This window comes from Rhinatrema bivittatum, chromosome 8 (genome assembly GCF_901001135.1).
Source record: "Rhinatrema bivittatum chromosome 8, aRhiBiv1.1, whole genome shotgun sequence".
Lineage (NCBI taxonomy): Eukaryota > Metazoa > Chordata > Amphibia > Gymnophiona > Rhinatrematidae > Rhinatrema > Rhinatrema bivittatum.
The window spans coordinates 185,880,743-185,896,609 of NC_042622.1; the positions used below are offsets into that span (position 1 = coordinate 185,880,743).

General features: G+C 47.3%; 1 protein-coding gene across 1 annotated transcript in view; it reads right to left on the reverse strand.

Annotated features, from left to right (window-relative positions):
• The window catches only part of ZZEF1 (zinc finger ZZ-type and EF-hand domain containing 1), a 335,589-nt gene that overhangs the window by 93,744 nt on the left and 225,978 nt on the right, over nucleotides 1–15,867 (reverse strand). The window contains 4 exon segments of the mRNA XM_029612069.1: nucleotides 1,296–1,428; nucleotides 12,455–12,629; nucleotides 13,939–14,216; nucleotides 15,176–15,315. Coding sequence (XP_029467929.1) covers nucleotides 1,296–1,428; nucleotides 12,455–12,629; nucleotides 13,939–14,216; nucleotides 15,176–15,315 — 726 coding nt within the window.

Genomic DNA, 15,867 nt, shown 5'->3' on the forward strand with positions numbered 1-15,867 from the left:
ATCTGCCGCATTCGACAATTAACCATGACATATTACTCACCCACTTATCAAACATTGGATTAACCAGCACTGTTCAACAATGGTTTAAATCATACCTTCTCAATAGAACACAAACTGTCATAATCAACAATACCACTTCTTCATGGTTTCTGCTAAATAGTGATGTTCCTCAAGGATCGGCACTCTCTCCCCTCTGCCAATTTCTATCAACCCTGGGTATCTACTACTGTATCCATGTGGATGACAGTTTTTCTTTTCTACATGTCTTGACTGGAACTCTACTGAACAATTTCTTACCATGGGCCTAACCTACATTAAAACCTGGCTATTTCATCACAAACTCAGTCTAAATTTATCCAAAGCAGAAATCATGATTCTTGGTAACCCCTCATTCCCCCATATCCGGACACATAATACTCTTGACAATATTAACATCAACATCACCAACAAAGTGCGGAACCTTGGCATACACTTTGATCCTAACCTTAACATGCATTCTCATATTCAATCAGTTGTCAAAACCTCATTCTATAAGATCCGTCTATTAAAATACATCAAACCTCTTCTTGAAAATAACGCATTTTGTACTGTCCTGTAGTCCCTCGTTCTCACAGGCTTGGACTACTGCAACATTCTCTACACATTACCCCTGGTTTACATAATTTCACTGGTTACTCATTAACTGGCGCATACAGTATAAATTACTCACCATCATTCCCAACCTAATCCACAACAAAAATTGTCAGCGCTCCTCAACCCTACATTTATACATTCCTGCCTGCATTTTAAGATCTCAGAACAAGTGCTGCTACAAATACCTTCCCCTAGATCCACTAGGCTAGTTATCACTCGGGAAAGATCCTTGTCTATTATAGGCCCCATCAGCTGGAACAATCACCCCACACACATTCATCTCATATCCGAAACTAAGGAATTCAAAAAGGCACTAAAAACCCATCTTTTCAAATGTGCCTTTCCGGATTAATATCTTTGTACTTTCCTCTCTCCCTCCCCTACCATCTCTTCTCGTCTTTTGACCCTAGCTCCTGCTGCCCTGCCTACTTTCCCTACTTCCTTCCCTCTCTTCAATATACTTTGTTTATTATGCATTTTATTTCATGATGATTTTTATTCTGATTTTTATTTTATTTTGTTACAACTTATTTTAATTTCATATGTTTTATGTTCTATTCACTATATGGATGTTTTATTGTAAACCGTCCCGCACCTTGGAAGGCGCAGTATATAAGTATTTCAAAATAAATAAATAAATAAAATGAACTGTGTCAAAAAACCTGTTTTCCTTTTCCGTGTTTTGACATCAATGATGACTGCCCTGTTCTTCTCTGTGAAATGCTTCAGGATGATGACACTATGAGGCTCGTTAGCACTGTCCATATACACCGAACGAGTCCCCATACACAGCACCTACAGTACAAGGTGGAAGGAGAGACTTAGGAAAAATTCCTGTGAAAACTGCAATCAGAGCAATTCGACCATTTTGCTCACTTTATCTTTTACTGATACAGTTATTTTGATTTGATTTTATAAGCTCTTCTATTCACTACCAAAATGTCTGATTATGTCTCACTTAAATTTGATATTCAACAGAAAACTTGGCAACATACAGCAGACTATTCCAACAGCAGAATTTGAGGCATGTTTACTTGGCTGCTGCAGTCGCACATTAGTTTGTTGAAAACTGTGCATCAGTTTTCCACTTCAAGTTTGTTGGTTTGTCTACCAGAGCTTTTTAATCCTGTCCTCCAGTCCCCCTACCCAGCTGGAGGCAAAATCTATTTGATCCTGGGTATCCTGTAAACCTCTAGTCCACACAAAAAGACTTGCATCACAACGAAAATCAGATTCAACAAGCCATACCATTATTGATGAATACTACTTTGTAGGAATGGAGAAATTACTAACCTGATAATTTCGTTTTCCTTAGTGTAGACAGATGGACTCAGGACCAATGGGTATTGTGCTCTTCTGCTAGCAGATGGGAGACGGAGTCAGATTTCAAGCTGACATCATCCTGGGTACATATACCCCTGACTGACCTCACTTCCTCAGTATCGTCTTTGAAAAGCCAATGTGGTTAAATCTTTGCTTAAATAACTCGCTTAAACTTGACTAAAACTTGACTAGTTCAACTGATTTCCGAACTGGAGACTGCCAGTGCACTCAACCGATCAACGCCAACACTGGATAACTGTGGGTGTCTCGAACTAAGGGTAGGCTGTGGCTTACCCATATATTTTTAGTCTCGAGGCTTACCATTTGAGGTTCTCCCTTTTCTGGGGCAGCCATGGGTGGGATGCTGAATCCATCTGTCTACACTAAGGAAAATGAAATTATCAGGTTAATAATTTCTCCATTTCCTAGTGTGTAGCCAGATGGACTCAGGACCAATGGGATGTACAAAAGCTACTCCCAAACAGGGTGGGAGGCTGCCCGTGGCCCACTTAGTACTGCCCTTACGAAAGCTGTGTCCTTCCTGGCCTGAACATCCAGGTAGTAGAACCTGGAAAAGGTGTGTATGGAGGACCACGTCGCCACCCGATAGATCTCAGCTGGCGACAGCAGCTTGGTTTCCGCCCAGGAGACTGCCTGGGCCCTCGTAGAGTGAGCCTTAACCTGTAGAGGTTAGGGCTTTCCTGCCTCTATGAAGGCTGCCTTGATTACTCTTTGATCCAGCAGGCTATGGTCGCCCGCAATGCCGCTTCCCCTTGTTTCTTTCCACTGTGGAGAACGAACAGATGATCCGTTTTGTGCACAGGTTCAGATCTTTCCAGGTATCGGACCAGAAGTCTGCTGACGTTCAGATGGCGAAGAAGGCGTGAGTCTTCTGAGTCCTTATGCTCATCTGGAGATGGTAGCGAGATGGTTTGGTTCATGTGAAACTGGGAAATCACTTTTGGTAAGGAGGAGGGGACAGTGCGCAGTTGTATGGTTCCAGATGTGAACCTAAGGAACAGTTCCCGACAGGATAGTGCCTGAAGTTCGGAGATGCGACGAGCTGAACATATTGCCACCAAGGATGCAGTCTTTAAAGTTAAGAGGCGTAGTAGTGACAGACCGCATGTAGGTCTGAAGGATGCTACGAAGTCTTCTACTAGATTGAGATTCCATAGAGGAACCGGCCATTTTAGGGGTGGTCGGAGTTGTTTAACCCCTTTCAGGAAGCGGGATACATCTGGATGAGTTGATAGTCTGATACCATCCTCTTCGGCTCTGAAGCAGGCCAATGCGGCAACTTGGACTTTGAGGGAGTTGAGAGACAACTCCTTCTTCATCCCATCCTGCAGGAATTCTAGGATCATGGGAATTTTGGCTGTCCGAGGGGGAATCCCACGGTCCTCACACCAGCCTTCGAATACTCTCTAAATTCATATGTAGGACAGAGATGTGGAGAACTTGCGCACTCTGAGCAGGGTGTCAATCACGGCCTTTGAGTACCCGCGCTTCTTCAGGCTAGTCCTCTCAAGGGCCATACCGTAAGAGAGAATTGAGACGGATCTTCGTGGAGGATCGGGCCCTGCTGGAGAAGGTCCCTGTGTGGAGGTGGGCACAGAGGGTTTCCCGCAAGTAGTCTTCGCATGTTTATTTACCATAGTCGTCTTGGCCAGTCTGGGGCGACTAGTAGAACTAGCCCCCTGTGATGCTGTATTTTGCGGATGACTCTTCCCAGTAGTGGCCATGGAGGGAAGGCGTAGAGGTGGTCTTCCTCTGGTCAAGTTTGGACGAGAGCATCGATTCCCTGGGATTGTGCTTCTTGTCTGCGACTGAAGAACCTGGGAACTTGGCCATTGAGATGGATTGCCAGTAGATCCATGGCTGGAGACCCCAGGATTTACTATCAGTTAGAAAGCTGTGGGCGACAGTGTCCATTTCCCCGGGTCTAGAGTCTCTCTGCTGAGGTAGTCTTCTGAGATGTTGTCTTTTCCTGAGATGTGGGAGGCCGAGATCCCTTGTAGATTTATCTCCACCCATGCCATGAGGGGGTCTATTTCCAATGACACCAGCTGGCTCTTGGTTCCTCCTTGGCGGTTGATGTAAGCAACTGTTGTCGCATTATCCAACATTATCCTGATTTGCCATGGAGTCTATGGCTGAAACGCAGGCACGCTAGTCTGACTGCTCGTACTTCCAGGCGGTTTATGTTCCATTCCGCCTCTTTCTTGTTCCATTGTCCCTGGGCGGTCAGTTCCTGACAGTGGGCTCCCCACTCTCCTAGGCTCGCAGCCGTGGTGAGCAATATCTAGTTTGGTGGGGATAGGCTTACTCCTCTGCTTAGGTGGTCTTCCTGTAGCCACCATTGGAGTTGAGTCCGAATCTCTGCTGGTAGTTGGAGATGAATTGAGTAATCCTGGGACAGTGGGTTCCATCATGACAGTAGGGATTGCTAGAGTGGTCGCATATGGGCCATTGCCCATGGGACGACCTCCATGGTTGATGCCATGAGGCAGAGGACATGAAGGTAGTCCCATACTTTGGGATGTGCATTGCTCATCAATCGTCATAATTGTGTCATCAGCTTTCTTCTCCTCGGAGGGGGAGAAAGACTCTGTTCTGTTTGGTGTTGAACCAGACCCCCAGATACTCCAATGCCTGTGAGGGCTGTAGACTGCCTCTTGCTCGCGTTCACGACCCAACCGAGCTCCTGCAGGAGGCTCCTGACTCTGCTGGTCATCTGTCGGCTCTCCTCTGGAGATTTCGCCCTGATCAGCCAGTCATCCAGGTAAGGATGTACCAGTATCCCTTCCTTTCTTAGTGCTGCCACCACGACTACCATCATTTTGGTGAAGGTCCTGGGGGCGGTTGCCAAGCCGAAGGGAAACATCCGGAACTGGTAATGATGACCCAGTATCGCAAAGCGCAGGAAGCGCTGGTGATCCTGATGGACTGGGATGTGAAGATACGCTTCGGAAAGGTCCAGGGAGGTTAGGCACTCTCCCGGTTGTACTACCATTATAACGGAGCACAGCGTTTCAATGCAGAAGTGTAGTACCCACAGATAACGGCTGACGTTCATGAGATCCAGGATGGGCCGGAATGACCTTTCCTTCTTGGGAATGATAAAATAGATGGAATAGTGCGCCCAGTATTTTGCTGAAGCATGGGCACCGGAGTTATTGCCCTCAGACTGAGTAGTCTTGTTAGTGTGGTTTCTACTGCCAGTCTCTTGGAGTGGGAGTGGCAGGGCAATCTCATGAATTTGTCTCGAGGGATGCTGTGGAATTCTAGAGAATATCCTTCTCGAATGATGGTTAGGACCCATTTGTCCGACATTAACTCGACCCATCTTTGGTAGAAGAGGGTTAGTTGACCCCCCTATGTTTTTCTCCTGTGGATGGGTCAGCCTCTTCTCATTGCGGGGCACGGCTGGGAGCCTGCCCTGGTCCTGCTCCCCTCTTGGTCGTCTGCTCTGAAAGGACTGGGACCTTCCGGAGGGGCGAGGTGTCTGGAACTGCGCATTCCTGTAGGGTCTAAAGCGCTGCAATCCTCTGCCCTTAGCTCTTCTGGGAGAGGGGCGCAGAGACCTTTTATTCCTATCTTCAAGTAGTCTAGGCACTAGAGATTCGCCCCATTTGTTGGCTAACTTCTCTAATTCGCTTCCAAATAAGAGAGATTCTTTAAAAGGCATTCTTGTGAGATTTGCTGTAGATGTCACATCCGCAGACCAATTTCGTAGCCATAGTTGTCTTCTGGCTGCCACAACCGAGGCAACGCCCCTGGCTGAGGTGCGCACTAGATCTGAGCTTGCGTCAGTGAGGAAGGATGCTGCCGGTTCCATCGATTTTCCAGTATGAGTTCCGGAGGTGTCAGTCTCTCTCGAGAGGAGCAAACAGGAACGGGCCACCAGTGCGCAGCAGGAAGCAATCTGCAGCATCATTGCTATTGCGTCAAAGGCCTGCTTCAGGATGGATTCCAATCGTCTGTCCTGAGTGTCCTTCAGTGCCGCTCCTTCCTCAATGGGGATCGTTGTTCGTTTTGAGACTGCACAGACCATAGCGTCAACTTTCGGGAAATGCAGACGTTCCTTGGCCGCAGATTCCAGAGGGTATAAGGTTTCCACTGCCCACCCCCCTTTGAAGCTGGCCTCCGGGGCATTCCATTCCAGGTCAATCAGTTCCTGGGTGGCTTCCATCATTGGAAAGTAGCATGAGGCCTTACGAAGGGACACCAAGATGGGGCTCTTCTTTGGTTCAGCCATAGGGTCCGTGTCCAGAATACCCAGCGTCTTTAGTGTCTGAGAAACAAGGGCAGGTAATTCGTCCTTGGGGAAAAAGCGAAGTATGGTTTGGTATTGTTCCATCCCTGGAGGGATTTCTCCTTCTTCCAGGGAGTCACTCTCATCATCTGAGGTGTCTGGATCTCTATTAGGGAAGTTCTTGGTTAGACGAGGCATGTCTCAAGGCATCCGCTCCGGACCGGGAAGGTCTAGAGGTCCCAGTGGGGGTTGAGCCTAGTGCACAGCTGGGGCTGGTTGCGCCTGCATGAAGGTTTGCAGCCCTTTGAAAAATTTCACCTAAGAGAATGTCCCTGGGTCCATGTTGATTCCAGGGAGATGTGGAGTAGGGGTCCCAGAGGCGCCCCCGAGAGGCGGTCATGCCGGAGGTACCTGAGTCCTGGGAGCAATTGTCCGTAGTTCTGGATTCCTCTTCCACCAGTGGGGGTCCAGGTTTTGGGTCCCCCTGGGCTTCTTTGCAGTGCTGGTATAGGCAGGACTTCAATTCAGGCTGCGCGGCTCTTATGGGGCAGGCTGTGCAAAGGGGGTGTCCCTTGGCCTTTTTGGGTGGCGGTGCCATTGTTTACCACGAGTGTGCGCCCAGTTGCGCGCGCCGTATAAGAAATTTGTGCGCACGTTACGGTTTGTGCATGCAGCTATGCGTGCGGCAATATTGAGTGCGTGCAAGTTAGGCACATCGGCTGCCCGGCCTGCCTCGCGTGTACCTCCAGTCGAGAAGGGAGTATGGCACAGATGAAAATTAGCAGGTAAGAACCAATTTTCCTTTCCCTGAATGTACCCGGATCAGTCCAGACAGTGGGATGTACCAAAGCTTCCCTAAGTAGTGTGGGACTGAGATATTCCCGCTTGAAGCACCTGTCTGCCGAAGGAGCCAAGCACTGGCGCCTGGACATCGAGACGATAATGCCGAGCAAAGGCCACCAAACGACTCCTGGTGCAGAGATTTCCAAGTAGCTGCTCTGCATATTTCTTGCAGAGAGAATGGGATTGGACTGTGGACCATTGTCCCTGGGTAGACTGATTCTGACAAACCGCTCCCCAGCGGGAGAGGTTGGCATCCATCGAAACAATAATCCACTGAGGTGTCTTCAGAGGCATCCCCTTCAACAGGTGAGCGAGTGAGAGCCACCACTGCATGCTGGCAATGGTAGAGTCGGAGAGCGGTAGAGCTGTCCAAAACTCCTCAGAGTCCGGCTTCCAGGGGGACAGCAAAGCTTTCTATAAAGGACGCAAATGCGCAAAAGCCCAAGGAACCAAATCTATAGTTGAAGCCATAGAGCCCAGGACCTGGAGGTAGTCCCAGGCCGAGGGTACCGAGAGAGATAAGAGATGTTGCACTTGATCCATGAGCTTGAGTGCTCAGGTATCGGGCAGCAAAACTTTGGCCACACAGGTGTCGAAGCGTGCTCCTAGAAATTCCAGGACCTGAGAGGGCTTGAGGTTGCTCTTGGAGAAATTGACCATCCACCCGAGGGAGGTGAGGACCGACAAGACCCTGCTGACTGCTATCGCACAGAGCTTCTCCAATTTTGCCTGAATGAGCCAGTCATCCAGGTAGGGATGGACTAGGGCTCCCTCCCATCGGAAGAAGGCCGCCACTACCACCATAACCTTGGTGAATGTGCAAGAAGCGATGGCGAGACCAAATGGGAGTGCCCGAAACTGATAGTGCCATCCCAGGATGTTGAAACGAAGATACTTCTGGTGTTCTTGGTGGATCGGGATGTGAAGGTAGGCCTCCGTCAAGCCGAGAGAGGCAAGGAATTCGCCTGAACGAATAACCTTGTTGACTCTCTTGAGATCCAGGATTAGTCGAAAGGAGCCATCCTTTTTGGGGATGACGAAGTAGATAGAATACTGGCCGGATCCCTGTTCCTCCAGGGGGACCGGGACTATGGCACCAAGCTCTTGAAGCCTGTCTAGAGTCTGGCCCACTGCTGGATGCTTTCGGCTCCCGCAGGGAGAAATTAAGTAGCGGTCCGGGAGATCCAGAGCAAATTCTAACGCGTAGCCTCTTTCGATTACTTCGAGGACCCACTGATCCGAAGTAATTTTGACCCATTCCTCGAGAAATAGGGACAGACGTTCACCTAAGTTGAGAACGGAGGAATGGGCTGGTCGCATCTCATTGGGAGGACTTTGTGGCGAATCCTTAGTGGTTACCATCTCGGAAGGGACGTCGTCCACGAAAGGAATGAGATCAAGATTGAGATTGTGTGGAAGTAGTTCTTTGGAAAGCCCCCCCGTGGCTTTTTGTACCTGTGCTGACCCCTTAAACGAGAACGCGAAGGAAAAAAGAACTTGAACTGTTTAGGGCAGTCCTCCGGTAGAAACTAAAAACATTCCTGTTCAACCAAGCCTACACAGAATAGATCCTCCCTTCCCTCTATTGCTCATACCCCCCAGGTGACCGCCCTTTTCCTTATATTAAGGAATTTAATCACATTGTACATTGTTATCTTCTTGTTATGACCTCTTGTTGATTTCTTGTTGTTTAATCTTTTTTCCCTACTGCCCTAGGTTAACCCCCTGCCCAGTTTGCCTACCTTGTTGAAATGTACTTCTAAACCTTTTGTTAATATGTGAACCGGTATGATGTCCCCACTAATACCGGTATATAAAAGTTTCTAAATAAATAAATAAATGAATCTTATTGTTGCCTAAAGACTTGATAAGCTGTTCCAGGTCCTCACCAAGAAGCAACTTGCCCTTAAAAGAGAGAGTGCCCAACTGCGATTTAGAAGAGGAGTGTGCCGCCCAATTCCACAGCCAGAGGTGTCTGGCGGACACCTCAGAGACCATAGCTCTGGCCTGCACCCTGAGGAGATCATAAAGAGCATCAGCCCCATATGCCACCGCTGCTTCCAGCCTTCCCACCTGCTCCGCCTCTGCAGACGGGAGGTCCCGGGTGCTAATTGTTGAACCCACCTGAGGCTTGCCAGCTGCATGAGACTGCTACAGACTGTCGCCCGGACTGCTAAAGCCAGGACTTCAAAGATCCTTTTAAGATGCAGTTCCAACTTATGATCCTGAAGATCCTTTAATGCGGTTGCTCCCGTTTGGTGACTGCGGACACCGAGGCGTCAACTTTAGGGACCTTGAGCATCTCTAGACATTGGTCTGGCAGGGGATAGAGCTTGTCCATCGACCTACCCACCTGCAGCCCGGATTCGGGGGGACTCCCACTCCCGGAGAAGTAGCTGCATAAGCATGGGATGGAATGGGAAAGTATGTGGAGGAGCCCTAAGTCCCGCCAGGACCGTATCCACGTTATGAGAAGTAGAGACACTGGTGGATTCTTCAGGAGGGACCTCTATACCCAGTTCGTCCAGAACAAAAGGAATGAGCGGGTCAAGCTCTTCCCGGTAGAACCGCCGCAAACCTCCTGGGTTGTCTCCCTCAACTGATGGATTCAGAAGCAACAAATCAGCATCCTGATCCAGATCTGGCAGAGGAGAGGGCTGAGGAGGGTTGGGGGGGTCCGGTACGCCCGGCACGGTCCTGACCCTAATGGACCCCTGTGAATCTGGGGCTTTAGGACCCTACCGGGGGAAACCAGAGGGATCTTTGCCGGGGAAGGGGCCAGAGAGGGATCAGTTTGCTCTTCCAGACTGGCCAGGTAGGACTTGTGTACAAAAGAACAAAGACCGTGGAAAAATGGTGATGAGCTTTCCTGGGCAAGGGGGGAGGGGGGACCAAGGGGGGGGGGGGGTCAGAAACCAGTCCTGGAGAGTTCACGGGGCTTAAATCCGGCGGTGACTGATGAAAAACAGGCTCCCTGCCCCCTCAAGTCCCAAATCTGAAACGAGATCAGAGGACAAAATGTCCACTGTTCCCGCAGTTTTTGTGAGGAGGCCGGCCTGGTAGCACGTTTGATGGCCCGACCACAGACCGTCGATTTTGCCGTGGAGGGACCCTTCCTGCCGGGCAAACAGAAGGAGCACAGCCCATTGCGGGAGAGCTGCGAAGCAGGCTCCCCGCAGGCTAAACATACAGCTGAATGAGGCATGAGACCGGAAGGGGGAATAAAGTCGCCGAGGAGAAGCAGCAGAATATCAGCTGTGCCTGGCAGTGAGCGAGCGGGAACAGGAGATTATCACTGCAACGCTCCTTCCCCCTGTAACTTCCGTCTAAGTCAAACGTGGGTAAGTTGTGCCTTGTAGCTTCTTGTCCCTTTTTTTGTTTTTTAAACAGCAGAGGAATATAGGCATCTCTGCTAAAGGACCCGAGGCATGGATCATCTCAGGGGTCAGACAAGAAAGGGGGGGACCACTAGTATCACCCCAAGCCAGGCAAAACGGCACGGGAATAAGGGATCCTAGGCTAAGCACTGAGCACTCAAGGGGAAATACCCCCCTAGGACCCTGTAAGAGCTATGAGACAGGAATCTGTCTCACTTGGTAACAAAACTAAGTTTCCTTTAGACAAATTGAAGAAAAAAAAAAAGTTATGTAACTAATACTTGCTTGATCCTGAGAAAACCCGAAGGTAGGAAGGGAAAGATTCCCACAGAGAGAAATTCCCACAGAGAGAGAAGAAACAGCTAAACAGAGGGAACCGCAGGTTCAACCGCCTTCATCTGCTGGAGACAGAGAAATACTGAAGGGACGCAGGGTGAGCTCTGTCCTGATATAAGATACCTTTTCAGTTTTTCTCTGTCTCCATCTGCTGGACAGGAGGTTCAACCCACTGTCTGGACTGATCCAGGTACGTACAGGGAAATGAAGGCTCAGGGTACTGAAATCTCAAAAGATCTGTTCTTATTGAGCTGGAAGCCCAAAAGCAGCAGGAGGAATGTGCTCAGAACAAAAAGAATACTGCTCTTGATAGGTGCAATCAGCATTGCAGAATTCCTCATTTACTTAGATTCATAACTATGGGAACAGCCAAGTAGGTGATGATATCCACAGGCCTGTGCATGGGCTCTAGGTACAACTGAATATATACTGTATATACTTGCATATAAGCCTAGAATTTTATGCTCCAGCGTTGCTCTTTCCTTTTCCTGGAAAGTTTTCAATAAAGCCTCCGATCCAGCACTCATCCGGAAAGGAGGAGAGTCCTCTCCCCCCCCCGATCGGGCCTCCGGGGCTCCCGATGCAGCCTGGAGCTTTCCTTAGGAGCCCTGGCATGTAAATCCTGCGATGGGCCCTCCCCACCAGAGAGACAGACTGTACAAACTCCAGCGCGGGAAATCCGCGCGCGCGCACTGCCACAGGCAGAGCAGGCCGCACCACGCGGCATATCCCCGGGCTCGATTTTTTGGCTGCATGAAAAAAGAACCTCGGCGATCGGAGCAATTTCCTGGTCAAACAACGGGCCAAAAAAGCGGTGAAAATGCGTCGAAAAACAGCGAAAACGGAGCAAACACCCGGCCTTACACCCCAAGGCAAGTTTCCTAAAACTTATTTAAATTTTTTAAATTTTCTTTTTACCTGGACGAAGTCAGGCTGGCTGAGGGTGAGAGAGCCGAGACCCCCGGCATCACCCTTTGCCATGGCAGTTGTAGGGTCCTCAACCCTCTGCTCTACAGCCTCGAGTACCAGGAGGGATGGTCCCACCAGCACCTGATAACCCCCGGGAGGCTAGACGCTGCCTTCGTGCTTGTCTTCTTCCTTAACTTTTTTTTTTTTTTTAATTTAAAGGAACCCTGATTAAGTTCCCCTAACAAACCAACAACAGCACTAAGCTATGAAAAGCAGAAAAAAAACTACCCCTAACTTAGCACCTCTAAGAGACACTAGGCTTTGCAACTCCACCATCTGCTGGAGACAGAAGAATACTGGCAGACACTAGGTGGCACCTCAGGGGTATAGGACAGAGTCTGCAAAGTCTTGTTCTGTCTCCATCTGCTGGTGGGGAGGCAAAACCCAGCTGTCCTGGACTGATCCGGGTACGTACAGGGAACATTAGGTTGATGTTAAGAGGCAAAGATACATCCCTTGCCTATTTCTAACAGTTCCTTGCAGGCACTACTGTAGGCCATCAAATTTTGAACCTCAACCTATATGCGGGTTTCGCATTTTCCCAGTTTAGGAGGTTAAAAACCTATTGTTGGCTTATACAACTTATACAACAGACTATTTTCTACTGTTTTCTATGCGTTTCATTAATATAATGTCGTCCCCCCCACCCACCATCTGTAAAACAAAAAGAAAATTGAGAAAGCCTCAACGAGTTGAACCCTAACAGTGTCCATACCTCTGGAAAACCTACTAGCACCAGCAAGGTGAAGATATTGGTGCGTTTCAGCTGGAAAGGGAGCTGTTTAATGCAGTGGTCCGTGAATGAAGCAATTACACTGTGCCACCGAGGGCAGGTGTTCAGCTCTCGAAGAATTTCAGCCATGGAGCACGCCCAGTCCAGACCTACCCGGCTGAAAAAGACAAGCATTTAAAAAAAACAACCAACTTTATACTAAAAAGTAAATGCACTTCTAGCTTACTTGTGATATAACCCAGTCATTTTAAAGAATGCACTGAAAATGGTCATCACTAAATGATTTTCAGGCTATCTTTAAATAAGATGATGCTGTCTTACAGATGATACATATCATTCTCTCCTCTGGCTTCTAAATATGAAATTGCAGATAATAGAAGGACTAGGAGACACTCCATGAAGTTGGCAAGTAGCTCATTTAGAACAAATCTGAGAAAATTCTTTCACTTAATGCACAATTAAGCTCTGGAATTCATTGCTGGAGGATGTGGTTAGGGCAGTTAGTGTTGATGAGTTTAAAAAAGGTTTGAATAAGTTCCTGGAGGAGAAGTTAAAAAACTGCTATTAATCAAGTTGACTTAGGGAATAGCCACTCCTATTACTGGCATTAGTAGCATAAGATCTATTTAATGTTTGGATAGTTGCTAGGTAATTGTAACCTGGAATGGCTGGGCTTGATGGACCCTCGGTCTGACTCAGTATGGCAACTTTTTATGTTCTTAACTTTCTCATTTCTTGTCTCTATAGCTTCCTCTTTTTATCCTTATTTCTTATATTATGGAATAAAGTGTGGGGGATTTTTGTTTGATTTTTTTTTTTTTTTTTTTAAATGTGGCCATATCAGAATTTCTTTGTAAATCTCATTTGTGTAGTAGTCAGTTTACTCAGGGTTGGGCAAACTATGGCCTGTGGACCACATCTGGCCCATGGTGGTGAGATAGGTCTTGGCCTGTAGCAGCAAGTGCATGATACTTCTGGCTTGAAGTGACATTGGCAAGCAGGACGTGATCTCGGTGTGTCATTTCCATGGACTAACCCCGCCCCCACCCTTAGCCATGTACATTCCCGAGACCTTTCCAAACCCTCACTGGTCTAAATCAAGGCCCGGTCTCCAATGTGACCTTTGAGCTCAACACTTTGCCTATCCCTGGGCTTGCATGTACAGTGTGCAGTTGACATGAGATTATGCCAAGGATCAGCACTATACCTCCTTTACTAACTGCAATTCAAAAATAGCTTTCAAAATCCACAACATTCATGTCTTCTTACAAATTAAATACAAATAGCATCAAAAGGGAAGTGTTAGTGACTGCTTTTGTTAACAACTGCCAACTGAATTCATAACTGTTGAGTGTTTGGATCTCCCACTGGAAGATGATGGAACCTCTATCTGAGAGAACCGCAGCACTAAATTGCTACTTCTTTCATCCAGGAGGTATTTTGGTAAGTATAAAATCCCATAGCACCTGTCCAGACACACAACTCCCAGACTGAAGAGAAGCTGTGTGGTCTTCCATCCTTCTGGCACAGCACTTCCATCTCCTGTCACCAGTAGTTTGTGCTTGGCCGAGAGAACCTTGGTCACAGCAGCATCCACCTCTGCAGGGGAAAGCCGGAGAATCAACTGTCCCACGAGGCCCAGCGTTAAGTGGTAGGTTTCGTTTAAGTGACCGGCGTTGGAAATTACGACCTGAAACATCAGTGGCAGGATCTGCTCCAGGTTAATTAGAGAGACTGTGGAACCCTGCAAAAACAAAGGGAAGAAAACATTACCAGCAACGTGTTAAAATGTATCACCATTCATTATTTTCTTATAACATTTCTGTAAAATGACTCTTTCGCAATTTTACAAAGCCTGAGCCTTATCCAGAAGATTTTCTCCTCTATGTCATTAACACATGCTAACATCGTAAATGATGGCAGATAAAGTTAAAATGGTCCATCCAATCTGCCCAGTAGAGCTACTAACACAATAATAAAATGTCCGTCTCGGTAGCATACTCTTCCTTTTCATGTGCCAAACACCAGAGATGGCATTTTGAGGTCATTGAGCCTGAGCACCAAGGTACAACTGGCACCATCAGCTTGCAGGAAGCATACAAAGCATCACATTCGGTAATTCTTTTAGGGCAACTGGCCTTCAAAAAGTTCGTTTCAATTTCTCTAGATGTCCACCTCAAGGCACTCCCGGATGAGTCTGCAGAAGGGTGAACAACCCCCTCTGTTCATCCGCCTCAAACCAGGGGGGATAGTTCCACCAGGAACTCACAACCCCCTGGGAGGATAAAGGCATCTTTCTGTAAATTTTTTTCTCCTCTCAGGTTTTGCACCATCTACCATCTGCTGGAGAAAGAGAAATACTGAGGGACTGCAGGTGGGACACTGGGTTATGTACAGTGTCAATAAAGCTTTCTCTGTCTCCATCTGCTGGCAAGGAGGCCAAACCAAGGAGTCTGGACTAATCTGATTACATACAGGGAATTTCACATAGATTATGATTAAATTATATCCCTGATCTGCTATATACACATAGTAAACATACACACAGGTATCTGTGTCCATGATAAATGCAGTGATAAAAACATAATGAAAATGGTTATTGTTATATTGCTATGCTGAGATGCATTCACATATTCCACAGAAGCCTATATAAAACTAGGAAACAGAGTTTCTCTTCATGCAAGGGATTTTTGTTATTCTTACCGATTTAAATGTTGGCAGCATGGCTGCCAGTAATCCCAGAATCCTTTCCTGTGAACATTCAGCAAACACTTGCTCTGGATTTGGCATGACTGAATTATCCTCTACCTGCTTTTTCGACAAATCATTGGAATTTGCAGCATCTGTATCAAAACCAAACAAAATGAAAGAACATACTCCCAGGATTCTTGGAAAACAAAATAAACTGTAATAAAAGTTTCAAGCATGCACCTAATGAATTTAAGAACATAAGAAATTGCCATGCTGGGTCAGACCAAGGATCCATCAAGCCCAGCATCCTGTTTCCAACAGAGGCCAAAACAGGTCACAAGAACCTGGCAAGTACCCAAATACCAAGAAGATCCCATGCTACTGATGCAATTAATAGCAGTGGCTATACCCTAAGTAAACTTAATTAATAGCAGTTAATGGACTTCTCCATCACAACTATATCTTTTTTGAGATGCAGCAACCAGAATTGTTCCATTCCCTTCCTAATAATTCCTAACATTGTTTGCTTTTTTGACTGCTGCAGCATACTGAGCTAACGATTTCAAAGTATTATCCACTATGATGCCTAGATTTTTCACTTGGGTGGTAGTTCCTAATATGCAACCTAACATCGTGTAACTACAGCAAGGGTTATTTTTCCCTATATGCAACACCTTGCACTTGTCCACATTAAATTTAATCTG